We start from the raw sequence: 27,810 nt of genomic DNA, 5'->3' as shown, positions 1-27,810 counted from the left end.
ACAAGTCGAGAAGAAGCCTAGAAAAGAAACTTAAGAAACATCAACAGTGAGTGGCCAGGGCATGGCAGACTGCTGGGCACGCAAACCGAGGAGGGGGAGCTGCCCTCCACACTCAGAAGCAGCCCGGCACACGGGAAGCACGGCTGGCTGGGTAACTTGCCTGCATCGGGGCGGAGCACACAGTTGATGCAGCAGCCACTGCACGTGATCACAGGCCTTTACACACATAAGGTTTCTGCTCATCCAACTGTCATTTGTACAGGCTCACCTGCCCCTGCAAAGGGCTGAATCTGAATTTAAATTTGATCTCGAAACAGTGCCTAACATGTCTTTGTGCAAATTCAATGTATTCCCAGAAGGCTGTGAGTCATGTGCCGAGAAATACAATCATAAGACGCAGAAATGGTCACACATCTTTCAAAACCAAGAGTGCCCCAGCTGCAGTGCAATAAGAAGGAATCCAGGCACAGGGGTCTCTGGAGGTGAGGAAACAGTGTCACGTGCTCGGGGAGGACAAGCAGCCAGAGTGCAAGGTGGAGGACAGACGGCTGGAGGGTGGGGCCCATGGGCTTCTGCTGAGTACTGACAGCAGACGGGCGGGCAGAACCCACCAGAGAAAAGCGAAGGAGACACTGGAAAGGACCACTCCCAGAGCTCCCGGAGGGCCTCAGAACACACGCGGCATCCGGAAGAACACTCTGAAGTGCTCTCTGCCTTAGCAAGGGGGACCTATTAATCCCAGACTAAAGCTGCTCTGGGCCTGCCTAACAAAGCTTGCAAGTAAGATCCAAAGGATCAACACGTTTGCAAATGACTGAGCTGCATTCAGAACAAAGCTCAAAAACATTTAAGGGAACACCCAACAGTCCAGCCCCCAGTCAGCCGCCAGCAAAGAGCAAATAGAGGAAGAGACTCAGAATGAAAAAAGGAAATGGAAGCAATCAGTAGAAACAACTGAGAACTGACACAATTAGACAAGGACACTGGAAGAGCTATAAACATACTTCATGTGTTCAGGAAGACAGGAAGAGCATAAGCATGTTAGGGAGAGACACGGAAATGGTGGGGGAAAAAAGCCCAAATCAAGTTAACAGAGATGAAAAATACAATGTCTGAGATGAGAACCACACTGGATGGGAGTAACAGCAGATTAGACGTGACAGAAGCAGACATCAGTGAATTTAAAGATGTGACAATGGAAACGAACCTAAATGAAACACAGAGAGAAACAAGAAAGGAGAAGACTTGGTGGGCAGAAGAGCAGCGCTGGAGAGGTAGGAAAAAAGCACGCAAAGAACTAAGCGCCAGTGAGCTGTGGGATGACATCGAGCAGCCTAGTACGTGTGTGGCTGGAACCAGGAGGGCGGGGTGGATAGAAAAAATATTTGAGGAAATAATGTCTGAAAAGATTCCAAGTATGGTGAAAACTGTAACATATCCACAGATCCAAGAAACTCAGTGAACCCCAAACAGAAGAAATATGAAGAAAACGACACCATAGCCCTCCATAATCCAACTCCTTAAAACCAGTGACAAAAACACACTTCTCCAAGGCTTAGATCTTAATGCTTCTGTGAGTGAGGTGTAGGGTAAGGGCTGTAATTTTATAAATGATGCCTAAAGTACCTACCTATCTTTACATTAAAAGACATTTCATCTCAAAAAGCAAAGGATACAGGCTTCATTTTAGAAGCTTTACAGAAGATTACCCCTAAAAAACATTTCTGATCATTTATTATTTTATTTAAAGTTATCTTTTAAAACTTAATTAAAAAATTTAATTCCCTAATCAGGTTTTGTATATGACATGCATATTATGTATTAATTCTAATTTTTTCTTTTTACTGAAGGTACATGAAGGCTTCTCAACAAAACACAGCCTATGGAAACAGCAGTCTGGTGGGTCCAAATCCCTGTTCTGCATTTGCTTATTAAGTGAACTTAAGTAAGCCTCTGAGTCTTATTTTCTCATTGATAAAATAGGAACACCATCTGGTTTACATACTTAAGACAATTACACAGGAATTTAAAAAGTTAACATCCATAAAGCATCTAGCTTAAGTCTTGGCATACAGCAGGGCCCCTAATTAAGTGGTTTATGTATGCTTTTATGCAATAGTAGAACTTTTACTTTTTAAAATAAGTTTTATATATTGTAGATTTATACATGTTTCATTGCATATGCTGCTCTTATAATAAAGATAATGTTTCTGTAAATGGTATACACCTGTAGTTTAAAAATTAGGCAACTTACCTAAAAAATATAAGTGCATTTTGAAAAAACACAGCTAGTCCTGGATAAACATCAGTATCTGCACATACAAAGTAAAACAGATCACAAAAGGCAAAGGTCAGCAACAAAGTATTTGTGACGTTTATAATGCTCTGCATATTATAAAATACTACTATTACCCATTAACTCTAAGAAATCCACAATGCGGGAAGCCCCTCTGCATTTCTGCTCTCAGGGCTCAATCTCAGGGTTCAGTCAATTCACGGAACTAAGACCCCACAAGCCACACGGTATAGCCAAAAAAGAAAACGAAATCTACAGCGAAACTGAGGTAAGAAAGTGCCCACCTTATTCTCTCAAAACAAAGGGTTACTTTCATTCTGGATAAAAGACAAAGAACTTACTAGATTTTCTTTTTGTCTTAAGTATTTGCTATGGTTTCAGCTACATCTGAACTGCTGAGAAGCAGCAGCTCATCCGTCACTTCCCATGGCCAATAAATACACGTCAGAAATGCACAATGTTAGAAGTACAATGATAGAAATACACAACTTTAGAAATATGCAATGTTAGAAAGATGCAAATTACATTTTTGATGATCTAACAGTCTGTTCAGCTTATTTTCCTTCATGAATTTAGGAGTTTTATTTCATAAATCTGACACATGCAAAAAGAATCATTATAATTCATCATATTCTCCTGGAGAAAAGAGTCACTATCTTTCTAAGAAGGAAAAAGAAAACATTGGAAATGATTCAAATTTTTGTGGATATTTAACTTTTATAAAACGATCAATGCTGATTAAAAATACTAGGTAGGATGAAGAAATATTCAACTTGTAGCCTTTGAAATCACAGCAAACAATATAGCTACATTAACCTGGTTAAAAGCTCCAAGTTTGAGCCGTACCCCCGGATCTGAATCCCAACTCTACCACTGACTAAATGTATGATCATGGGTAAATTATTTCACCCATCATCCCTTACTTTCCTCATCGTAAAATGGGCATTGTAACGACACCTACCCCAGAGCGTGAGAGGTGTAGACTATACACAGCACTCGTGACAGTACTCACTCTTGAAGTACTGTGTAACTGTTAGCTGCTACTGTTAACAGGTCCAGAAAACCTGTTCAGTAAAAGACTTGAAATACGTGTTAGAAAGGCTCTCTGAAGTAAATGCATGTTCAGTTTGCAAACTAAGATGTAGACATAGGGAATTCCTTGGTGGTCTGGGGGTTGACTCCGAGCTTCCACTGCAGCGAGTGCAGGTTCAATCCCTGGTCAGGGAACCAAGATCCTACAGGCTGTGTGGTTTGGCCAAAACACTCTAAGTATATGTAATGAGCAGTACTGTAGGAATATGGAAATGAGATCCATAATCAATAAACTTCTCAATATGTACTGGATCTTTAAAGATTAAGATACAACCACTAAAGGGAGTTCCCTGGTGGTCCAGTGGTTAGGATTCTGCACTGTGACTGGTGGGGGAATGAAGATCACACATGCTACACAGTACAGCCCAACAACTGCAAGCTCGATAGTATTTTTATTTATTTATTTGTTTTTCATAGTATTTTTAATAAACTAAAATAACACATTTTAGATATATGTGGTGAGTGGTATTATTTAAACATCAGCCAACCACTCACCTCTTATACCTATTTATTTTGCACAAAATGAAAGATGAAGGTATTCCAAAATCTAATACTGATCAACCTATGATACTTAAGGGATCCTATCATGATATTAAAAGGTCAGCTGGGGGTCAGGACAAGGAGATGTGACAGTTAAGCAGAGTGACAAAGAGATTCCAAAGACAGAGGCATCAGAAGATGAGTAAAGTGTTATCTGAAACTGATGCTGTCTTTGGAGTGGAGGGAGAGAGCCAGTGAAAGGTTCTTCTGATGCTTCCTGGAGTACAGGGTACAACTGCGTCCCGCTTTTCAAAACCTCTCACCACCTCCCTGATGAAAAGCTGTGGGGACTGAAACAGTCCCAAGACTCAGAATGATGTACTAAGAGCTCACTCCACGGCATCAACCGTTTCTACATGAAGGCTATACACATCTTCAATCTTGCACTTAAAAGACTCCCCTTGTACCTATGAATGAAAAATTAGAGACTGGAGTTGGAGAGGAGATGTATCAGTGGACAGAAAGATACAGTGTCCATAACACCTTATCTTGAAATCCTTGGGGCCAGACATGTTTTAGAACTGAGAATTTTTCAGATTTAAGGATGATAACACAGGGCATAATATGGCATAGCACCCACAACTGGGTTTGGACCAGTATCCCACAACCAAATGCAACCATATTCCCATAATAAAACATTTGAATGCTTATTAAAGCGAATAAAGATAATAATGAGCCCCAGGTCAGTTTAGGTCAGGTTTTGCTGCCAAGCTGCTTATGAAATTCTTGACCTTCAGCACTTCGTGGGTTTTCGAGTTGTGTATAAGGGGCTGTAGCCCTGTGCAGCTTTTAAGACCACAATCCTCAGTAAAAGGCCTCTAGTGTAGAGTCTGGCTGCCTGGGGAAAGAAAGGAATGAGAACCTCGAGAGATGGCTGAGAGTTACCTGGTCTTGTCAGTGGCTTGGATTTCCCAGCGGGCCTACCCTACTGCACTCAATGACCCCAAAGGGAAGCTATATTAAACAATTTATATCTTTACACGGAGTCTTAGCTTGAAGCTGAGTAATTAGACTAAATTTTACTCCATGGGGAGATAAAAGACTAAGCCACATAGAAAAGACATATCTGAATGTCTCCTATGAAAGAAAAGAAAAATAAATACTTACTCTGGGTAACATAGGCACCAAAGAGAATCCACATAGAAGCAATCAGTGACCCAAACATCAACATGAAACCAATGAAGAGCCAAACTCGAGCACCTGTGTGAAAAACCGGCTTTATGATTTTGCTCATTTCTGCAGCTCTATGTCTCAGGAATATACAACACTAGAACACGTAACTTAATATACACTATGCCTATCAAAGACAGTCACATATTTATATACACCTGCTTTAACAATTAACTGAATGAAGATTTTAAAAAATAAACTAAAACAGGTAAAGCAATACTTGTAAAGAGAAAAAGGGTAAGCTGTCATTCTACTGGCTAAAAAAACTAACAGCTGAGTAAATTAAAGTAGGCAGGCTTCATAAGTCATTACTTGACTAAACTGATTAATTGAACCCTAACTGAAAAGTTATCCTGTTATATATTATCAAAGTAATTGTTCTATTAGAAGTAACATTTATTTCAGACAGCCATTACCATACAGGAATGAGAGATTGCAAATGAACAAGGACCATATGTCCCCTCTTCATCAGTATTAATATCATGTTACTACTCAATATGATACTAACAGCAGCCATATATCAGTCTGTCTTACGGCTGAGGCAGCAACTTGTGCCACGTATCCTTGAAAAGTTCAAGGACAAAAGCATCTCTTCAACCCCTCACTATGCAGAATTTTTGAATTTATACAACACAGAATCTCAATACAGTGATCACGTGAGAAGATTCAACACACTTTTAGGAAAGCAAGTTTTCATCTGTGCCAGACCCTTATCACAGGTATATTGACAGCCTGCCACCCTGTGGAAGGGGAATGAAGCTCCACTGGAATGAAAATAAAACCCAAGCCGCTTTCCGTAACAGCTAAACTTGCTTTCATTGCAGATATTCTGTTACTAAGTGAACAGAAATTCGTACATTTTGGACACCAGATAAGCAGGAAGCTCAAAGCTCAGCATGGCTGGAACAGCTGATGTTTGAAAAAAACAGGTCTCTAGATTGTCTCAATTTTATTATAATACTAAGCAGATCTCCAGAAGTATACAGAAATGTTTAGCTCCTTGGAGAAAGACATCTTCCAAATTCAATTGCAGCCTTTTTAAAAAATAAATGAAAAGGAACTACCAAAACTCCTTGTAATTATTTTCCTTCATGTCCTTTATATGTGACCACACAAAACTCTTCTGATAGAACAAGAAAAAAAAAATTCCCTTAAAAAATGAGTATGCTTTTGTTTAACAAAAAATAAAAAACTAATATTTTCCCTTTTTTGCTTTGACTACAAGGAAGCTCAGAGTCAGGTTAATAAACAATTAATAAGAGTATCCATCTTGTCCTACATTCTAAGTACAATATCTCCTTTCTACCTGGTTCCTGTTCCTTTTTATTTAACATTCCCATTTGTTGTATATTCATTACTTTGATAACACTCTCCTGCAAATTACTCTGGGAATTAAATAGGAATAAATTACAAATAAACTGTTAAAGTAGTATGAAAGTGTGGCAATAAGTGAGCATGCCTATAAGACAGTTTGCCCTTATTTTCTGAAGTACTAGACAGAAGTTGCACTAAAGGCACCATGTATAAACTGTACTATGAACTTGAACTTAGTAGAGAATAATCATGGAATAAAATGTAATAGTCACTAAGAGTAAAAAGTACAGGCTTTGGAACCACACAGACCCAAGACAAATGCAAGTTCTACCCTTAAGCTAAAAAGCTTTGGGTAAGTTACAGCACAATTTTCTATACAAAACAGATAATAGTAACGTAATCCACAGCAATGTCTGTGGAATATATTTTTAATGATCAAATAAATAAATGTGTGCTCTATGCACAACATTTTCACTTGCTAATACATGCTCTTTTATTCTTCATTCTCACTCATTCCTGACATTACCTGCCAAAGCTGGGGCACAAGACATGCAAGTGAGCATACACACACAATACACTTCTTAAAATAATTTTTATTTACTTTTATTTTTGGTTGTGCTGGGTCTTTGTTGCTCTGTGGGCTTTTTCCTAGTCGCAGCGAGAGGGGGTTACTCTCCAGTTGGGGGGTGGGGGCTTCTCATTGTGGTGGTTTGTCTTATTGCAAAGCATGGGCTCTAGGGTGCACAGGCTTCAGTAGTTGCGGCTCCCAGGTTCCAGAGCACCAGCTCAATAGCTGCAGCTCACGGGCTTAGTTGCTCCATGGCATGTGGGATGTTCCCGGGTCAGGGATCGAACCTGCGTACCCTGCACTGGCAGTGGATTCTTTACCACGGAGCCACCAGGGAAGCCCCACAACGCACTTTTAACTTAGGTTTGTCTGTCATTTGTCACTATCCCCAGCCTCTCCAATTCTTCAAGGATCACAATGGAAGTGAAATCATAAAATCTGCATCAGCGCTTAAAGCATCAGGTGCAAAAGAAAGCTTACTTGTCCCCCTGTAACTGGCTTAGTTCACTTAGCATCATGTCCTCCAAGTTCATCCCTGTTATCACATACAGCAGGATTTCCTTCTTCCAGGCCCATGCCCTTTATGTGAGGTATCTAAGACAGTCAAGCTCACAGAAACAGCGAGTACAATAGCAGTTGCCAGGGACTGAAGGGGGAAACTGGGAGTCATTCAGTGGGTACATGAGATTCTAGAAAGGGCAAAACTACAGTGACAGGAGGCAGATTAGCGGTGGCCAGGTAGGGGAAAGGGGATTAAACTTTCTGGAGTAACGGAAATATTCTATACTACGACTGTAGGTGTAGCTACACACTGTGTACATTTGTCAAAATTCAAATTGTACACCTTAAACTGAACATTATATTTCATATAAAATTATCCTCAATTACACTGAGTAAATGGTAACAGACAAGGACACTAAACGGTTCTCAACTGGATACAAGCATGACACAGTGGCTAAAAGCAAAGGCTCTGAAATCAGCCTGTCGGAGTGCAAATCCTGGCCCCACCACTTACTTGCTTTCTGACTTGGACAAGTTACTTGAGCTCTCTGTGCCCTAGTTCCTTCATCTAAAATTGAGGACAAGATCACTTATCTCCAAGGACTATTGCAAAACTGGCTGAGTTAATATGTGTAGAAAATTCAGGGTAGTCTTTGGTACACACTAAGTATTCTACAAGAAGGGAATGGCAAACCACTTCAGCATTCTTGCCTTGAGAACGCCATGAACAGTTTGAAAAGGCAGAAAGATATGACCCTGAAAGATGAACTCCCTAGGTCGGTAGGTACCCAAAATGCTACTGGAGATCAGTGGAGAAATAACTCCAGAAAAAATGAAGAGATGGAGCCAAAGCAAAAACAACACCCAGTTGTAGATGTGACTGGCAATGGAAGTAAAGTCCATTGCTATAACAATGGAACAAAGAACAATATTGCAAAAAAAAAAGAACAATATTGCATAGGTGGAATGTTAGGTCCATGAATCAAGGTATATTGCAAGTGGCCAAACAGGAGATGGCAAGAGCGAACATTGACATTTTAGGAATCAGTGAGCTAAAATGGACAAATGGGCGAATTTATATCTACTACTGTGGGCAAGAATCATTTAGAATAAATGGAGTAGCCCTCATAGTCAACAAAAGAGTCCAAAATGCAGTACTTGGGTACAATCTCAAAAATGACAGAATGATCTCTGTTCATTTCCAAGGCAAACCATTCAATATCACGGTAATCCAAGTCTATGCCCTGACCAGTACTGCTGAAGAAGCTGAAGTTGAATGGTTCTATGAAGACCTATAAGACCTTCTAGAACTAACACCCAAAAAAGATATCCTTTTCATTATAGGGGACTGGAATGCAAAAGTAGGAAGTCAAGAGATACCTGGAGTAACAAGCAAATTTGGCCTTGGATTACAAAACGAAGCAGGGCAAAGGCTAACAGAGTTTTGCCAAGAGAACGCACTGGTCATAGCAAACACCCTCTTCCAACAACACAAGAGAAGACTCTACAGATGGACATTACCAGATGGTCAATACAGAAATCTGACTGACTATATTCTTTTCAACCGAAGATGGAGTAGCTCTATACAGTCAGCAAAAACAAGACCAGAAGCTGACTGTGGCTCAGATCATGAACTCCTTATTGCCAAATTCAGACTGAAATTGAAGAAAGTAGGGAAAACCACTAGACCATTCAGGTATGACCTAAATCAAATCCCTTATGATTACACAGTGGAAGTGAGAAATCGATTCAAGGGATTAGATTTGATAGACAGAGTGCCTGAAGAACTATGGATGGAGGTTCATGACATTGTACAGGAGGCAGTGATCAAGACCATCCCCAAGAAAAAGAAATGCAAAAAAGCAAAAAGGTTGTCTGAGGAGGCCTTACAAATAGCTGAGAAAAGAAGAGAAACTAAAGGCAAAGGAGAAAAGGAAATATATACCCATTTGAATGCAGAGTTTCAAATAACAGCAAGGAGAGAGAAGAAAGCCTTCCTCAGTGATCAATGCAAAGAAATCGAAGAAAACAACAGAATGGAAAAGACTAGAGATCTCTTCAAGAAAATTATATACCAAGGGAACATTTCATGCAAGATGGGCACAATAAAGGACAGAAATGGTACAGACCTAATAGAAGCAGAAGATATTAAGAAGAGGAGGCAAGAATACATGGAAGAATTATACAAAAAAACATCTTCATGACCTCATGACCTAGATACCCATGATGGTGTGATTACTCACCCAGAGCCAGACATCCTAGAACGTGAAGTCAAGTGGGCCTTAGGAAATATCACTATGAACAAAGCTAGTGGAGGTGATGGAATTCCAGTTGAGCTATTTCAAATCCTAAAAGATGATGCTGCCAAAGTGCTGCACTCAATATGCCAGCAAATTTGGAAAACTCTGCAGTGGCCATAGGACTGGAAAAGGTCAGTTTTCATTCCAATCCCAAAGAAAGGCAATGCCAAAGAATGTTCAAACTACCACACAATTGTACTCATCTCACACGCTAGCAAACTAATACTCAAAATTCTCCAAGCCAGGCTTCAACAGTACGTGAACCATGAACTTCCAGATGTCAAGCTGGTTTTAGAAAAGGCAGAGGAACCAGAGATCAATTTGCCAACATACATTGGATCATCGAGAAAGCAAGAGTTCCAGAAAAACATCTACTTCTGCTTTACTGACTGCACCAAAGCCTTTGACTGTGTGGATCACAACAAACTGGTAAATTCTTCAAGAAATGGGAATACCAGACCACCTGACCTGCCTCCTGAGAAATCTGTATGCAGGTCAGGAAGCAACAGTTAGAACTGGACATAGAAAAACAGACTGGTTCCAAATCGAGAAAGGAGTATGTCAAGGCTGTATACTGTCACCCTGCTTGTTTAACTCATATTCAGAGTACATCATGTGAAATACCAGCTGGATGAAGCAAAAGCTGGAATCAAGACTACCAGGAAAAATATCAATAACCTCAGATACGTGTATGACAACACCCTTATGGCAGAAAGCGAAGAAGAACTAAAGAGCCTCTTGATGAAAGTAAAAGAGGAGAGTGAAAAAGTTGGCTTAAAACTCAACATTCAGAAAACAAAGGTCATGGCATCTGGTCCCATCACTTCATGGCAAATAGATGGGGAAACAATGGAAACAGTGACAGACTTTATTTTCCTGGGCTGCAAAATCGCTGCAGATGGTGACTGCAGTCACGAAATTAAAAACACTTGCCCCTTGGAAGAAAAGCTATGACAAACCTAGACAGCATATTAAAAAGCAGAGGCATTACTTTGCCAACAAAAGTCTGTCTAGTCAAAGCTATCGTTTTTCCAGTAGTCATGTATGGATGTGAGAGTTGGGACTATAAAGAAAGCTGAGCGCCGAAGATTTGATGCTTTTGAACGTGGTGTTGGAGAAGATTCAAAAGTCCCTTGGACTGCAAGGAGATCCAACCCGTCTATCCTAAAGGAAATGGGTCCTGAATGTTTACTGGAAGGACTGACGCTGAAGTTGAAACTTCAATAGTTTGCCACCTGATGCAAAGAACTGACTCCTTGGAAAAGATCCTGATGCTAAGAAAGATTAAAGGCAGGAGGATGAGGATGAGGTGGTTGGATGGCATCACCGACTGGATGGACATGAGTTTGAGCAAGCTCCTGGAGTTGGTGATGGGCAGCAGCCTGGTGTGCTGCAGCCCATGGGGTCGCAAAAGAGACGGACATGACTGAGCAACTGAACTGAACTGAATTCTACAAGTATTATTCCTAATCATCCTTCAAAATTCCTTTCCCACATGCTCCCAATTTCTGACTATAATTACAAGTTACCCTCCCTCATCCTTAAAGGCTGGAAACAGGATGTCTAGTCCTGTACTTTTCATATACAGCAAGAAAATTCCACTGGAAACAAACACCTGGATTCTAATAGAATGTGTTATAGTCTGAAAAAAAGAAAAATACTATTGGATGACAAATCAAAAGATTTCAAACAAAAAAATGTGTATGTATACAGCATGATTCTTCTACATACTTTCGTTGTAGTCTATGGGTTGGTTATTCAGGTGATCAGAACTAAATGTGAAAAACACTGTAGCCCTAGGTTTGATCTCTTAATGTGTCTGTACTTTGCTGTTAAATAATCACAATCAGCCATATTGTAAGTAAGACTATTAGTCAACATTTGGGATAAGAATAAATCTATCATTAGTATAGGAAGAATAACCTGGAGTCAAGATCCACTGATTCCGAATAGTATATTTTATCTATATACTATGGGCAATATAACATGACAAAAACCAGTAACTTCAACTTTCTTAAAGTTTTAAATAACAGCAACTTTTTTTAAAAGCAAAACTGCAAAAATCCTACATAATCATTACCATCCCTAGATGAAGACTCACAAGAGGCTTTGTTTTTCCTACTGATGAATCCCTCCTTCACCAGCACAGTGACCGCTCGAAAGGGCCTTACCTGTCCTTCCTAAACAGCCGCTCTCGTAACTGTCACCTCTCACCTGAGCGTTGGACACAGCATTTATCCTAGAGCAATGCAAATCATCCAATAAGCTCTCAGGCTGCTAAAACAGTCACAGATATTTAGAAGAGAATATCTTCTTCACAAGTCATTTAGAAGAGAAACATTTTCTAACTAAAGTCAACATCTGAATAACCCGAATGTATCTTTTAACTTAAATGTCCTAATGGATAGAAATATTACAGTAGTCTTACTTTACTAAAATACACCCAGAAAAGATTTAATTTTCAGGGATTACTATCACTTGTCTCCAGAGATTTTGAAAGAGACTCCCGTTCTCTGATTTCCTTGCCTATTTTACATGAGTGACCCACTGTGTGTTATCCCATTTTAAGGCTCTCACTATAAATAAGAGCTCAAAAGTTTCTCTTTGTGTTAAAAGTCAAGTGACTTTCTCTCATTCATTTCTCAAATTCAGAGAACATGTGGTTTATGTATAATAAGTAGGCTCACTTTATTCAGCTTCTCTTTCCACTTTTGTCAGAGCAGTTTCATTTGTAGTAGGAATTGTCTTTACTTAGCATCCTGAATGAATATAAGTAGATCCATCTTCTACAAATTTAAACATTTTTAAAGCTCCTGACTACAATAAAATTATATAATTTTAATGTTCAACCTATTTTTTAAATTATTAAAAGACATCCATGAAAAACTTCTAAACTCTTAGAAGTGACAGAATGGCTAAACCTGAAAATGATTTAATAAAAAAGAAAAGCCATAGATCAATCTTTTAATTTTAGGTTAATTTTGTCCTCCCCCAAATACTGGCAAATACAGTCAAGTAATACATTTAAATAATACTCCATGGTAAAAGATGAATATATGAGAATATTCAAGGATTACTCCCGTCCTAAAAAATCTACATATGTACAAACTTGATTAAATCTAAAATGCCAATGATTTTTAAGATGCACCATTATTTTTATGCTACCAAGGGAAAAAATTATGAATTATAAGATACCAATGACTATGAGAAGCATGCTGATATTCAGAGGTGTTAAAATACAAAAAATTGTCTTAAGATCTATAAAACTAGTAATTTGTCAGTTATACAAATATAAGATCTCGAAAATCACATGCTGAATCATTATAGAGAATAAAAAGATTATCTGACTAAATTCAACAGTTATTCTTGATTTAAAAAAAATTTTAATAAAATGGGAATATAGATATACACACACATATATATATATCATGTTAAAGAATCAATTGAAATTATTCCAGATAGCATTAAACTTTTGAGAAAAAAAAAGTTTTTAGAAAAATAATCTTGAATTGAGAGTTACCTCATACTTACATGAAGAAAGCCAATGTGGAAAACACTCCACATGTGTGAAAGGCATGGTTCAGCTGTTCTGGCTTCGGATACACCACAGCTGCATCGATCATTATCCACCAACCAGTAAAAAACTTGAGAAGGAGAAAGCCCACGTCGTTAAAACAGCACTCACACCAACACTGTGGCTTACCTGTTCCTTCACATCTCATGTTTTCTACGGACAATATAATTGAAACATACAATGAAATATGTCTACTTTGAGTTTTAGATGCTGAAATATAAAAAATAAGAATCCCTTGTTTACTTCTTTATAGTATATGAGGTAAATCCAACTAATCAAATTGGTATAAGATTCTGAAGTTCTGCTCTCAGTGCAAGATGAAAAATTTATTATCTAGGAATGAATTATCTGCTTCTTTCACCATAAATTTATATACAACCATAAAATACACCATAAATGCACCATAAAATTATATACAACCAAAGCTCTCTTAACTAACCAGTTCCCTGATTACCTGGTTTCATTCCCTTGTTCATATTAAAAAGCACTCGGACATTCCCTTTTAGTGTGATCAAGTACTTTTGCTTCCACAAATGAGTCGCCATGTCTCCAAGAAAACATCTAAACTTGCTATGATTTTAATTAATAGGCAATTTGATTAAATACTGTAAAACTGATTAAATATGAGTTTGCAAAATGTAAAGTTTCTATGTAAACTAGGCTGAATAGACAAAGTAGAAAAGTTACTAAGGAATTTCATAGGCAAATTAAGTGCAGGAGAGATGACCATAGAGAACAAGAAAAACTTAGAAACACCTAAAAGACTTCTGCATGTATACTGCTTCACAGTTATCTTTAGTTCTTGTTCTACTTATTTTTTTTTCTATTGGACTTCAGGTGTAGAACTATACACTGAAAAAGAGAAATTTACATTAAGTGTAACAGGATCTTTCTGGTCCCAGCTCAAGGTGGTTGTGGTTTCAATGATCAGCTCCCGGAAAGGGAACTTAACTCGTTCCAGGCCTTGGAGGCACCAGAATACATTTAGCTTCAAAATGACAAGTTTTATAACAAGAGTGTTCAGACAAAGAAAGGAATGCAAAACTTCATGATGGAGTATGCCAGTATCGTAAAGAAGCTCTTGAATGACGTGTAAAATACAGCAAGTATCTTATTCGGTGGGGGCAGGGGATGCTTGATTTCCTTCACAAGATTGGCCATAATCTGATTTTTTTTGGGGGGGGGGCTGTGCCCTGGGGCTCCCCTTGTGACTCAGAGGGTAAAGCGTCTGCCAGCAATGCAGGAGACCTGGGTTCGATCCCTGGGTCAGGAAGATCCCCTGGAGAAGGAAATGGCAACCCACTCCAGTATTCTTGCCTGGAGACTCCCACGGACAGGGGAGCCTGGCGGGCTACAGTCCATGGGTTCGCAAAGAGTCGTACACGACTGAGCGACTTCACTTTCACTTTCACTGTGGCACGTGGGATCTTAGTTCCCTGATGAGGGATCAAGCTCATGCCCCCTGCAGTGGAATCGTGGAGTCTGGCCCATCAGAGAAGTCCATGATTTAATTTTTTCTGAAGCTCAAAGATTAAGTACCAGGGGTGAGAAGGGACTCTCTATACCATTCTATTTTTGTCTGTATGTTTGATATTTTTAGTAAAAAGCATTTTTTTTGCATTTTTTTTTAAAATAAAAGGACTTCCCTGGTGATCTAGCAGTTAGGAATCTGCCTGACGATGCAAGGATCGCAGGTTCAATCCCTGGTCCATGAGGATCCCGCATGCAGAGGAACAACTAAGCCCATGCACCACAACTGCTGACCCGAGCACTGGAACCCTCGAGCAGCAGCTAAGAAGCCCATGTGCCCCAGAGTCTGTGCTTCTCAGGGAGGGACGTCACTGCAATGAGAAGCTTGGGCGCTGCAACCAGAGAAGGCTTGCATGCAGCAACGAAAACCCAACATGGCCAAAAAATAAATAAATAAATATTTAAAACAAAAACCAAAAAACGACTGCCTACAAAAATTGTATTATCTTGGTTATTCACAGTGCAAAGGAATCGAGATCAATTTTCAGGGGGAAAGGTGAGGCACAAATGTCGCCAACCACGCCTCTCCACTTACCAATATGCCTGCAACCACAGAAGCCACTGCGTTTCTTCTCTCACTCCAGTCAATGCATTCACATTCCGGCCAACGGAAATTATCTAGGAAGCCCGCCATTTTCACCACTTAAGCATGGATTTTTCATTAAATATTATATTCTACAAAAAAAAAAAAAAGACAAAAAAAATCCATGTAAGGAAATATTTTTAAGAACTGAAATATTTTACTCCTTTTTACTTCAAGCTTTAAACACCAACTTACTTCGGGTCTTTATCTCCTATAGGTAAGAAGAAAAATTCAGTACTACAATGAGTATCTATTGAGATGTACCTAAGACTGCTAGGACACAAGAGGGCACTTACTAACAGTATCTGTTAAATGAGCAGGGTGTTTTTAAAACAAATCTGCAGTCTCTGACACTTCTCCCATCGAAAGGTGGATCTATGTACCTTCCTTTGAATTGAGGCCAACAATAAAGGTGGGTTGAGGGCTTTCCTGGTAGCTCAACTGGTAAAGAATCCACCTACAATGCGGGAGACCTGGGTTCAATCCCTGGGTCGGGAAGATCCCCTGGAGGAGGGCTGGCAACCCACTCCATTGTTCTTCCCTGGAGAATCCCATGACAGAGAAGCCTGGCGGGCTATAGTCCAGGGGGTCACAAAGAGTCAGACACGACTGAGCGGCTAAGCACAGCACAGCAAAGGTGGAGAAAGTGATGCCATGTAACTTCTCAGACGAGATCATACAACGTAAGGAACACTAAGACCAGAGGCCTGGTTCCTTCCTGAAAAATCCAAGGCCACGGTACTGTGAGGAGACCACATATAGGTGTTCTGGCCCACATTTCCAGGTGGCGGCCCAGCCAACAGCTAGCCCCAAACACTGCAATATAAACACTCTTAAATACCTGACTTAACCCTCACTGCAATTAGAGAAAGTCCTCACGCAGCAACAATGACCCACTGCAGCCAAAAATAAATTAATTAAATTAGACAATGAACAAAATAATCTTAAAAAGCATTCAATATCATTAGTCATCAGAGAAATGCAAATTAAAGAAATATCACATCCACTAAAAAAGCTAAGCTTTTTTTTAAAAGATTGACTGTTGGCGGTAGAACAACTGGAAATCTTACACATTTCTGATTGCAATTTCTTACAAAGTTAAAAATAAACATTCCTATAACCTAGCAATTCCATTTCTAAATATTTACCAAGGGAAGTAAAAACATATGTCCACATACACAAAAAGACTTTTACAAGGAAGTTTAGAGCAAGTTTATTCATATTAGTTCCAAACTGAAACAACCTAAATGCTTAACAGAAGAACAAATGGATACACAAATTATGATCAATCCACAGAACAGAATATTATTCAGTGACAAAAAAGGATGAATAATACATATAACCACACAGAAAAAAAACTCAGAAACCTGATTTATGTGAAAAAAGGCAGACATAAATGAGTATATACTGTATGATGCTATTTAAATGAAGCTTAAGAAGCGAAACTAACCAATGTTCCCAGAAATCAAAACAGTGATTGCCTATAGGGACTGAGAACTGACTACAAGGGAACTTTTGTTTGGGGGTGTGGGTGATAGAAATGGTCTATATTTTGGTTGAGATACTGATTATTCAGGTACATGTATTTATCAAAAGTTACTGAAGTGTACACTTAAGATCTGTGTATTTCACAGTATGTAAATTTTACCCACAAAAGGTTTTTTTTTTTTATCATTTAGATATGCTTTAGCTACACTAAAGACTTACTCTGTATGCATTATGGGTATGTTTTATCAAGATAGTCTGCAAACATGGAGATGAACTGTTATCAAAGATTAAATATTACCTAGTTAAAAAGCAAGTTTAGGGGAAGGTCACCATGATTTAAGACAATGTCTGAAGGTTAAAACAAAAGTCATACTTCCTATTGTAAAATTCATTTCCCAGGACTTACCCGGTGGTCCAGGGGTTAAGAATTCACCTTTCAATGCAGAAGATGTGGGTCTGATCCCTGGTCCGGGAACTAAGATCCCACATGCCTCAGGGCAACTAAGCCTGCATGCTACAACTACTGAGCCCATTCGCCCCAGAGCCTGTGGAACCACAGCGAGCGAAGGAGCACACCACAGCACAAGATCCTGAAAGGTCCTGCAACTAAGATCCGACACAGCCAAGTTTAAATAGTTTTTTTTTTAATTCATTCAGAAAACATGCAGTCATCCCTCAGTATATACAGGAGGTTTGGTCCCAGGACTCCCCTCAGATACTAAAATCTGTGGACACTGAAGTCCCTTATATAAAATGGCATACCATTTGCATATAACCTCGTTGTATACTGGAACATCATCTCTAGATTACTTAAAATACCTAATACAATGTAAATACAAGGTAAATGGTTGTAAACACAATGTAAATGCCATGTAAGTAGTTGCCAGCCCTCAGTAAATTCAAGTTTTGCTTTTTTGGAACATTCTGCTTTTTTTTACTGAGTATTTTTGATCCGAAGTTGACTGAATCCAAGGATTCCAAGGAACCCAAGGATACAGAGGGTTATTTCCATACACTGATTTCTGAAATGTCATAGTCTTCTCCCTCCTGGGGCTTAAACTGGAGGGTCAGGGGATAGCGTAAGGCAGAGAAACATCAAAGTAATAGAAACAGTTACTATGAAGAAAATGCACAGGATCCCAACTCAAAATAAAGGGGAGACCTATTTTGGAAGTGTCAGAGAAGGCCTCTAAAGAGCTAAGGTTTGCTACAATTTTAAAACACACTAAAATTTTATATTTTTTCCATTTATTTTTATTAGTTAGAGGCTAATTACTTTACAATAGTGTAGTGGCTTTTGTCATACATTGACATGAATCAGCCATGGATTTACATGTATTCCCCATCCCGATCCCCGCCCCCCCCCACCTCCCTCTCCACCCGATTCCTCTGGGTCTTCCCAGTGCACCAGGCCCGAGCACTTGTCTCATGCATCCAGCCTGGGCTGGTGATCTGTTTCACTCTAGATAATATACATGTTTTGATGCTGTTCTCTCGAAACATCCCACCCTCATCCCACCCTCACCTTCTCCCACAGAGTCCAAAATTCTGTTCTGTACATCTGTGTCTCTTTTTCTGTTTTGCATATAGGGTTATTGTTACCATCTTTCTAAATTCCATATATATGAGTTAGTATACTGTATTGGTCTTTATCTTTCTGGCTTACTTCACTCTGTATAATGGGCTCCAGGTTCATCCATCTCATTAGAACTGATTCAAATGAATTCTTTTTAATGGCTGAGTGATATTCCATGGTGTATATGTACCACAGCTTCCTTATCCATTCATCTGCTGATGGGCATCTAGGTTGCTTCCATGTCCTGGCTATTATAAATAGTGCTGTGATGAAAATTGGGGTGCATGTAAAACACACTAAAATTTTAAAACTGAGTAAAGTTACTTAGATTAAGGGGACACAAAAGAGGTGGAAAAGAGAGGGGAAATTATATACAAAAGTCATTGAGTCTCTTTGAAACTAGCAAAGAATTAGCTGGTACCAAAGAGAATTGGGATATAGTAAGTTAGGGGAGAAAGTGGCTTGGAAGAAATATAGAGGGAGACAGGTAGGTACCAGATCACCTTGAATATTAATGTGGACTTAATGATGGGTTTGGGATTTTAGCGAGTGCAACAGGAAACTAAGTGAAAAACGTGAGGATAAAAGGAGCAAAGACACCAAAAATAGTCACTATGGTAAACATTTAGGGCTTCCCTGATGGCTCAGAGGTAAAGCCTCTGTCTGCAATGCAGGAGACCCAGGTTTGATCCCTGGGTGAGGAAGATCCCCTGGAGAAGGACATGGCAACCCATTCTAGTAGTCTTGCCTGGTAAATTCCGTGGGATATAATCCATGGGGTCGCAGAGTCGGACACGACTGAGCGACTTCGCTTTCATGGTAAACATTTAGGAGAGGAAAAGTGAGGGCTGGTACATCAAGAGTTAACATTCTGGGGCTTTCCTGGTGACTCAGTGGTAAAGAATCTGCATGCCAATGCAGGAGACATGGGCTTGAACCCTGGTCTGGGAAGATCCCACTTGCTGCAGAGCAACTAATCCCGTGTGCCACAATTACTGAGCCTGTGCTCTAGAGCTTGGGAACCGCAACTACTGAAGCCCTCACACCTTGAAGTTCAAGCTAAGCAAGAAGAGAAGCCACTGCAATAAGAAGCCCGAGCACCGCAACGAGAGAGTGACCCTACATGCTGATACTGGAGGAAAGTCAGCACAGTGACAAAGACCAGCACAGTCGCAAAATAAAAAAGAGCTAACACTCTAAACTGAGAAGACCACTTTCATATGGGCATTATTATCACTAATGTTTACCAAAAAAAATAAGCATATTTTATCATGACTGTCTTGATTTAGTGGAAATTGACAACACTAACACAGATCCTCTGGCTTAGAGTGGAGATAAGTATATAATACTTAACAAAAGACATAATATTTAATATAAAATAACAGGCTTTTGGAGACTTAATGAAGGCAAAGACTAATCAGAAAAAATTTAAATGTTCAATAACAGAGTAAATGTTTAACCAAAATAGCTTACTTAATTCAGTTCAGTCGCTCAGTCGAGCCCGACTCTTTGCAACCCCATGGACCACAGCATGCCAGGCTTCCCTGTCCATCACCAGCTCCTAGAGTTTACAAAAACTCACGTCCATTGCATCGGGGAGGCCATCCAACCACCTCACCTTCTGTTGTCCCCTTTACCTCCTGCCCTCAATCTTTCCCAGCATCAGGGTCTTTTCCAATGAGTCAGTTATTCCCATCAGGTGGCCAAAGTACTGGAGTTTCAGCTTCAGCATCAGTCCTTCCAATGAATATTCAGGACTGAATTCCTTTAGGATGGACTGGTTGGATCTCCTTGCAATCCAAGGGACTCTCGAGAGTCTTCTCTAACACCACAGTTCAAAAGCATCAATTCTTCTGTGCTCAGCTTTCTTTATAGTCCAACTCTCACATCCATACATGACAACTAGAAAAATCATAGCCTTGACCAGATGGACGTTTGTTGGCAAAGTAATGTCTCTGCTTTTTAATATGCTGTCTAGGTTGGCCAAGGCAGAGGAACCAGAGATAAAATTGCTAACATCCGTTGGATCATCGAAAAAGCAAGAGAGTTCCAGAAAAACATCTATTTCTGCTTTATTGACTATGCCAAAGCCTTTGACTGTGTGGATCACAATAAACTGTGGAAAATTTCAAGAGATGGGAATATCAGACCACCTGACCTGCTTCTTGAGAAATCTGTATGCAGGTCAGGAAGTAACAGTAAGAACTGGACATGGTACAACAGAATGGTTCCCAATAGGAAAAGGAGTACGTCAAGGCTGTATATTGTCACCCTGCTTATTTAACTTATATGCAGAGTGCATCATGAGAAACGCTGGACTGGAAGAAGCACAAGCTGGAATCAAAATTGCTGGGAGAAATATCAATAACCTCAGATATGCAGATGACACCACCCTTATGGCAGAAAGTGAAGAACTAAAGAGCCTCTTGATGAAAGTGAAAGAGGAGAGTGGAAAAGCTGGCTTAAAGCTCAACATTCAGAAAACTAAGATCATGGCATCTGGTCCCATCACTTCAAGCAAATAGATGGGGAAATAGTGGAAACAGTGGCTGACTTTTATTTTCTGGGCTCCAAAATCACTGCAGATGGTGGCTGTAGCCATGAAATTAAAAGATGCTTACTCCTTGGAAGGAAAGTTATGACCAACCTAGATAGCATATTAAAAAGCAGAGACATTACTTTGCCAACAAAGGTCAGTCTAGTCAAGGCTATGGTTTTTCCAGTAGTCATGTATGATGTGAGAGTTGGAAGCTAAGCACCAAAAATTGATGCTTTTGAACTGTGGTGTTGGACAAGACTCTTGAGAGTCCCTTGGACTGCAAGGAGATCCAACCAGTCCATCCTAAAGGAAATCAGTCCTGAATGCTCATTGGAAGGACTGATGCTGAAGCTGAAACTCCAATACTTTGGCCACCTGATGCAAAGAACTGACTCATTGGAAAAGACCCTGATGCTGGGAAAGATTGAGGGCAGGAGGTGAAGGGGACAACAGAGGATGAGATGATTGGATGGCATCACTGACTCAGTGAACATCACCAACTCAATGGACATGAGTTTGGGTAAACTCCGAGAGTTGGTGATGGACAGGGAGGCCTGGCGTGCTGCGATTCACAGGGTTGCAAAGAGTCGGACACAACTGAGCGACTAAACTGAACTGAACCAGGGTGGTCACGGCTTTCCTTCCAAGGAACAAGCATCTTTTAATTTCATGGCTGCAGTCACCATCTGCAGCGACTTTGGAGCCCCCCAAAATAAAGTCTGTCACTGTTTCCACTGTTTCCCCATCTATTCGCCATGAAGTGATGGGACCGGATGCCATGACCTTAGTTTTCTGGTTGTTGAGCTTTAAGCCAACTTTTTCACTCTCCTCTTTCACTTTCATCAAGTGGCTCTGTAGTTCTTCTTAGGTTTCTGCCCTAACAGAGGTATCATCTGCATATCTGAGGTTATTGATATTTTTCTTGGCAATCTTGATTCCAGCTTCTGCTTCATCCAGCCTGGCATTTTGCATGATGTACTCTGAATATAAGTTAAATAAGCAAGGTGACAATATACAGCCCTGATGTACTCCTTTCCCAATTTGGAACCAGTCTGTTGTTCCATGTCCAGTTCTAACCTGTTGCTTCCTGACCTGCATACATATTTCTCGGGAGGCAGGTCAGGTGGTCTGGTATTCCCATCTCTTTAAGAATTTTCCAGTTTGTTGTGGTCCACACAGTCAAAGGCTTTGTCGTTAAGGCAGACATTTAAAAACCTATTTTTGAAGGACTTCCCTGGTGGTCCAGTGGTTAAGACTCCATGCTTCCAATGCAGGGGGTGCAGGTTTAATCTCTATTTGGGGAACTAATATCCCACAAGCCATGGGGAAAAAAGGTTTTTTTATATTTATTTCTAAAAACATTTAATTGCATGAGTAAATGGTAATGACTAATACTAAGTGAAAAAAGCAGGTTATTAAAACTATCTATTGCATTATTTCCTTTTTAGAAAAAAGAATCAACAGTATATATAAACACATACAAGGATAAAAATGCTAGAAAGACAAACACCAGTACTTCCATAATATCATTATACATAAGGATGATAAGATGCTGTGTGTTTTTTAGTCTATTTTCAAAGTTTGCTGCACTGAGCATGAATTACATTTTCTTAATGCAAAGTGATTTTTTTTTCAATAGAATAATTTATTAGTATTATTTTTTTAATTTATCCTTTTTTTCCACTTATTTTTATTAGTTGGAGGCTAATTATTTTACAATACTGTAGTGGTTTTTGCCATACATTGACATGAATCAGGCATGGATTTTGCAAAATGATTTTTAACATTACTGTAATTTAAACTATGAATTGTTGTTTCTTCTTGCCTGTTGAGAAAACTCTTATATCTACAACTATGTTTAATAAACAAACTTTTTTGAGGTCAAGGAAATTACTGGTATGTTCTCCCATAAAACTGACCCTGGTAGCAATTTTTTAAAAATAAGATCATTAAACTGAACTAATGTAAGTTTTCTAATACACTAGACAGTCATTATTCCCACTCCTAAAAGAGATAACTCTTTATAAAAGGAAATGAGTCTTCTTTGTTTTTTTTGCCTGTGCCTTGTAGCATACTGGATCTTAGTTCTCTGACCAGGGATCAAACTCATGCCCCTTTAAGTGGAAGCTCGGAATACTAACCACTGGACCACCAGGGAATTCCCAGAAATGAACCCTTTTTAGAGGGCATTTTAAATGATTCTATTGTGAAAATTTCATTTGCAAATAGTTAGTTTAGGAAACCAAAGGACAGCTGTAAAAAGCAAGAGGTGAAAACAACACACAACTTAATAATATATAAACATGGTCTGAGCAATTTCCATATACACCCAAGTCCCAAAATTCAAAATTCTTTCCTTTGACCAAACTTTCATACTACCATCTGTTTGTTCATCCATCTTTTCACTAGTTGCCAAATGCTGTTGATGTTAGGTGCTGTGTAAACAAAAACGATTACCACAATCAACGTAAAGAATAGTCTAGTTAGGGGACACTGTCAGAAGAATATATGTGCTATAATATACATAAACTATGGGCTAAAACATAAAAGCGGTACAAGAGAAACATAAAAAGAGTGTTACAGAAGAGTTGCCAAGAAGAGTTGAGGGAAGTCTGATAAAGGAAAAATAAACTTGGCTGAGTTTTGAAGCAACAATAGGAGTATGATAGATGAAAAAGAAGGAATAAAAGATGTGAAATCATGTAGGCACACAAGAAAACAGGGTAGAGTTTATGGTATTTCAAAGAGTGGTGGTGATTAACCTGTTTGGAACAAGATCATGAAGAATTTTTCGGACTATGCAAATCTGACCGCTATCCTCTAAGCCACGGATTAGCCAACTTCTGTAAAGAACCAGACAGTGTACATTTTTAGCTTTGCAGACCAAACGGTCTCCGTCAGGACTACTCATCTCTGCCGTTTTACCAGCACAGACACTATGTGGACAAAAGAGCGTGCCTGTATTCCAATAATACTTAATTTACAAAGCAGGCAGCAGACCAGACTCGGCCCACAGCTCAGAGTCTGCAGGCCCCTGCTCTGAGAACTAGGCAACTGCCAGAGGCTTGTAAGCAGGGAAGTGACAAGATCAGTGCTGTGATTTAGAAAGATAATTCTGGGGGCAGCAGTATGGAGAAGGGACTGAAGGAAAATGTTAAAGACACCTAGACAGAGAGAGGATAAGGATATGAGCTGAGGCCAGACTGGACAGGCTAAAGAAAAGGGTTTTGTTTGAGAAATATTAGCATGGTATTACCCACAAGCAAGGAAGAGCTAAGAATGACTACGTTTAGGTGCCCAGTGCCTGGCAAGACACCACTAACCAAAACAGGGAAGGGAGAATGGGGGAGTTTGAGCATAATGGGCTTGAAATGTTGAAGGACATTCAGGTGGAGAGGTACCAAAGACAGATACACAGATGAAACAGTGGTTTATGACAGAAAAAGAGGTTGGAGGTTCAAAGTGACTAAGTGGTAGCTAAAGTAATGGGCGCAGCTAGGGTATCTCAAAGAGAAAATATGGAAGAAGGCTGAGGACTGACTCAGTGCTCATCTCCAACTCACTTCCTTTCTTCCTTGCATTACTGTGTGCCAGGCTTTACAGCTGACTCACACACACAGTGGAACTTAACCAGCACAAAACTCCTCTAGAACACGTATGGAACACTTACAGAACATGTCCTACAAGCAAAGTACTGTGGGAAAAATAAAGATGAATAAAACTTGGTACCCATCATCAGGAGATGTACAAACTGGCAGAGAAATCAATTGAGATGTTTTTTAAATCAAGCTACAATTTGCACAAAAAAAAAAAACCAAAAAACTGTACCTGCCCCCCAAATCAGGAAATTAACACAATTTATTTATTTATTTTTTGCGGCTTTGTTGCTTTATTTATTTTTTTTTAGATTTTTACATTTTTATTTATTTATTTATTTTTAGTTTTTTTTTTCCTTTACTTAAATATTGTTCAAGATAGTAGGTCTACATAATCAGACAGCTGACTCAAATGAAACAAAAATAAAATCTATGGGAATTCCCTGGTGGTCCAGTGGTTAGGACTTTGTGCTCTCAAATGCCAAGGGCCCAGGTTCAACCCCTGGTTGGGGAACTAAAGTCCCACAAGCTTCATGAGGCAGTCAAAATAAACATATAAGACTCATATAAAATAAAATATACATCTTCTCTACCTCTACTACTACTGCTGGCTATAGTTACAAGGTGCTTACAGGTTACAGACAACTCCACTCCATCCTCAGAGCAACTCTGCACAGACTATTCCACTGACTCCTCACAAATACTCTAAGGCAATTACTAAGATTCTCTGGTATTACTGAAAAAAGATCTAGAGAAGAACTGGCCCAAAGTCACACAGCTAGCAAGAAGGAAAGTCAGGATGCTGCTGAAGCTCACATCTGATTCCAAAACCTGTTTCGTGACCATTACACTGTACCTATCCCAGAGAGATTCACAGCATTTCTCTCATTTCTGGTTTCTTGGGGAGAAAGTTACTATCCCACTGCTTGTGGTGAAGAGAGCAAGAAAAACAAGATGGAAGAGAAAGGGCCCCAATTTCCAGGAACCCTGTGACCACCCAGAAATAGAAGAAAGTCGTCTGATGAGATCCACAATGACAGTGGTGATTACTGTTGATGCAAATCTTGCCAAGCAAGTCTGGAGAATACAAGTTCTCTTCTTGGGTTGCTATAAACCTGGTTTCTGGGCATTCACAGTGTGAATATTTTATAGGCCTTAAGATCCAACAGTATGAATTATTCAGAGAGCTAAAGCACTTTTGGAAAAGACATTTTACATACTTAATCTCAGGATGCGTCTTTGCCTTCTCACCTATAAATCATCTATTAACAAGAATAAAATTTAGGAAGTAGAACCAATTTTGTTAAAAGATTTAAAACTAAAAGCCAAAGTAAAGGACAGGGAGCTTAGGTTTTTAAGGAGACTCTAATCCTGTAGCTATACAATTTGCCCCAGTAATATCCTTAACAACTTTTAATTATTCAAAACATGATTTATTCAAAATGGTGAACCCTTCTCTATACTGCTTCCCTATGCAGTTGATTCACAGATTTAAGTTTCCATACATTCAACTACTTGCCTGACACCCTCTGGCTGTCTCAAAGTCACTTCAAAATCAGCATGCCCAAACACAAATTCAAATGCATGGTCCCCTCCTCCAAATCTGATCCTATTCCAGGATTCTCTACAACTAATGAATCACCAGTCATTCGATTACATAAGCCAGAAATGCAGGTGTCTTCTTCGTTACTTCTTTCTTACCTGTCACATCCCTCACCTGACTGTGCCTCCTTTAACTCTCTCAGGGCTTCCCTGGTGTCTCAGCTGGTAAAGAATCCACCTGCAATGCGGAAGACCTGGGTTCGATCCCTGGGTTGGGAAGATCCCCTGGAGAAGGGGAAGGCTACCCACTCCAGTATTCCGGCCTGGAGAATCCCATAAACTGTACAGTCCATGGCGTCGCAACGTGTTGGACATGACTGAGCAACTGTCACTTAACTCTCTCAAGCCTAACCTCCACCTCTCCCTTCCAGCACCGTCACCGTCCCTGTCACCTGTCCCACGACAACAGGTTCCCAACTGATCCAGCCTCATCCACTCCTGCCCTCATCAGTCTGTTCCCCAAACCACAGCTACAACGCTGTTTTTAAAAGGCACAAAGCTGGCATCTCCTTCCTGCTTAAAACCTTTCACCGTCTTTCCATTTCTAAAGACAGAGACCTACAGAATGGCCCAGCACTTATTTTCCTCAAGCTGCTCTTGAAATACTTTCTCCTCTCTCGTCCAGTGATCCTCTTTTAGTGCCTTATGCTTGCTGAATCACCCCATACAAACCACACCCCCTCCGCGTGATGCCTACCTTTCCATCCCCAACTCACCTGGTTAAACTCCTACTCACAATGCCAGATGTCCCCTTAGTTGTGACTTCTTCACTCAAACATCAGCCTTCCTTTCATTCATTCAAGCTTTTACAGAGTGCCGGCTACATGCCAGGCCCTGCTGTGGACACTTAAGATACAACAACGAGCAGATAAAAAGCACTGGCCGTGTGGAGCTTTGGCAGTGGGAAAGAAGGGAGATGGGAGCGACACAACAAACGTAATTTAAATAGTAAATTACAGACCATGTGAGAAAACGGTAAGTGCCAGGAGGGAGACAACAAAGCAGACTGGGGCACTGGGAGTATGGATGAGGTGGGGCCAGCGGAAAGGTCAAACTGGGGTCAAGGCAGGCCCCATAGAGAAGATGACACCTGAGGGCACGAGTCAACCGGACAGGGAGAACAGAGAGGCAGAGGCCCCAGGGCAGGACTGGTTATTCAAGCTGCGGTGGAGTGAGCTGGGAAAGTAGACCAGAGACCTAACAGGGTAGCCTCAGAGGCTACTGTGAGAACTTTAGTCTTTACTGACCAAAACTGGGAGGCCTAAGGGAGTCTGAGAAGTCTGACTTACATTTAAAAGGATCCCTTAGGCTGCTGTGGGGAGAACAGACTGCCAGGGGAAGAGTGGAAGGAGCGAAACCAGTTAAAAGTTTGTTGAAATAAACCAAGTGGACGATGGTAACGGATTCCATGATCTCCTGACTCCATGGCGAGATCTAATTCCCCTAGTATTTCAGTATTAATCTTCTATGTGATCAATACCTACCTCCCTCTGAAGAAAGTAAGCTCCACAGAGGACACCCACGTCCGCTTTTGCTCACTG

General features: G+C 40.0%; 1 protein-coding gene and 1 non-coding gene across 2 annotated transcripts in view; one reads left to right on the top strand and one right to left on the bottom strand.

Moving 5' to 3' along the window:
* Positions 1-27,810, bottom strand: part of TMEM50B (transmembrane protein 50B) — a 39,396-nt gene that overhangs the window by 2,600 nt on the left and 8,986 nt on the right. Inside the window, exons 2-6 of the mRNA XM_043448901.1 lie at positions 15,421-15,560; positions 13,313-13,425; positions 11,953-12,020; positions 5,036-5,128; positions 2,255-2,312 (exon numbers count right to left, since the gene is read on the bottom strand). Coding sequence (XP_043304836.1) covers positions 2,255-2,312; positions 5,036-5,128; positions 11,953-12,020; positions 13,313-13,425; positions 15,421-15,519 — 431 coding nt within the window. The 5' untranslated portion in view covers positions 15,520-15,560. The remainder of the gene's footprint in view (positions 1-2,254; positions 2,313-5,035; positions 5,129-11,952; positions 12,021-13,312; positions 13,426-15,420; positions 15,561-27,810) is intronic.
* Positions 25,108-25,181, top strand: TRNAE-CUC. Its single transcript has one exon. It is a non-coding gene; the product is annotated as a tRNA-Glu (tRNA).

The sequence above is a fragment of the Cervus canadensis genome, chromosome 27, assembly GCF_019320065.1.
Source record: "Cervus canadensis isolate Bull #8, Minnesota chromosome 27, ASM1932006v1, whole genome shotgun sequence".
NCBI classification, from domain to species: Eukaryota; Metazoa; Chordata; class Mammalia; order Artiodactyla; family Cervidae; genus Cervus; species Cervus canadensis.
The sequence above is the reverse complement of the archived record's forward strand: the minus strand, read 5'-3'. Positions and strand labels throughout refer to the sequence as shown.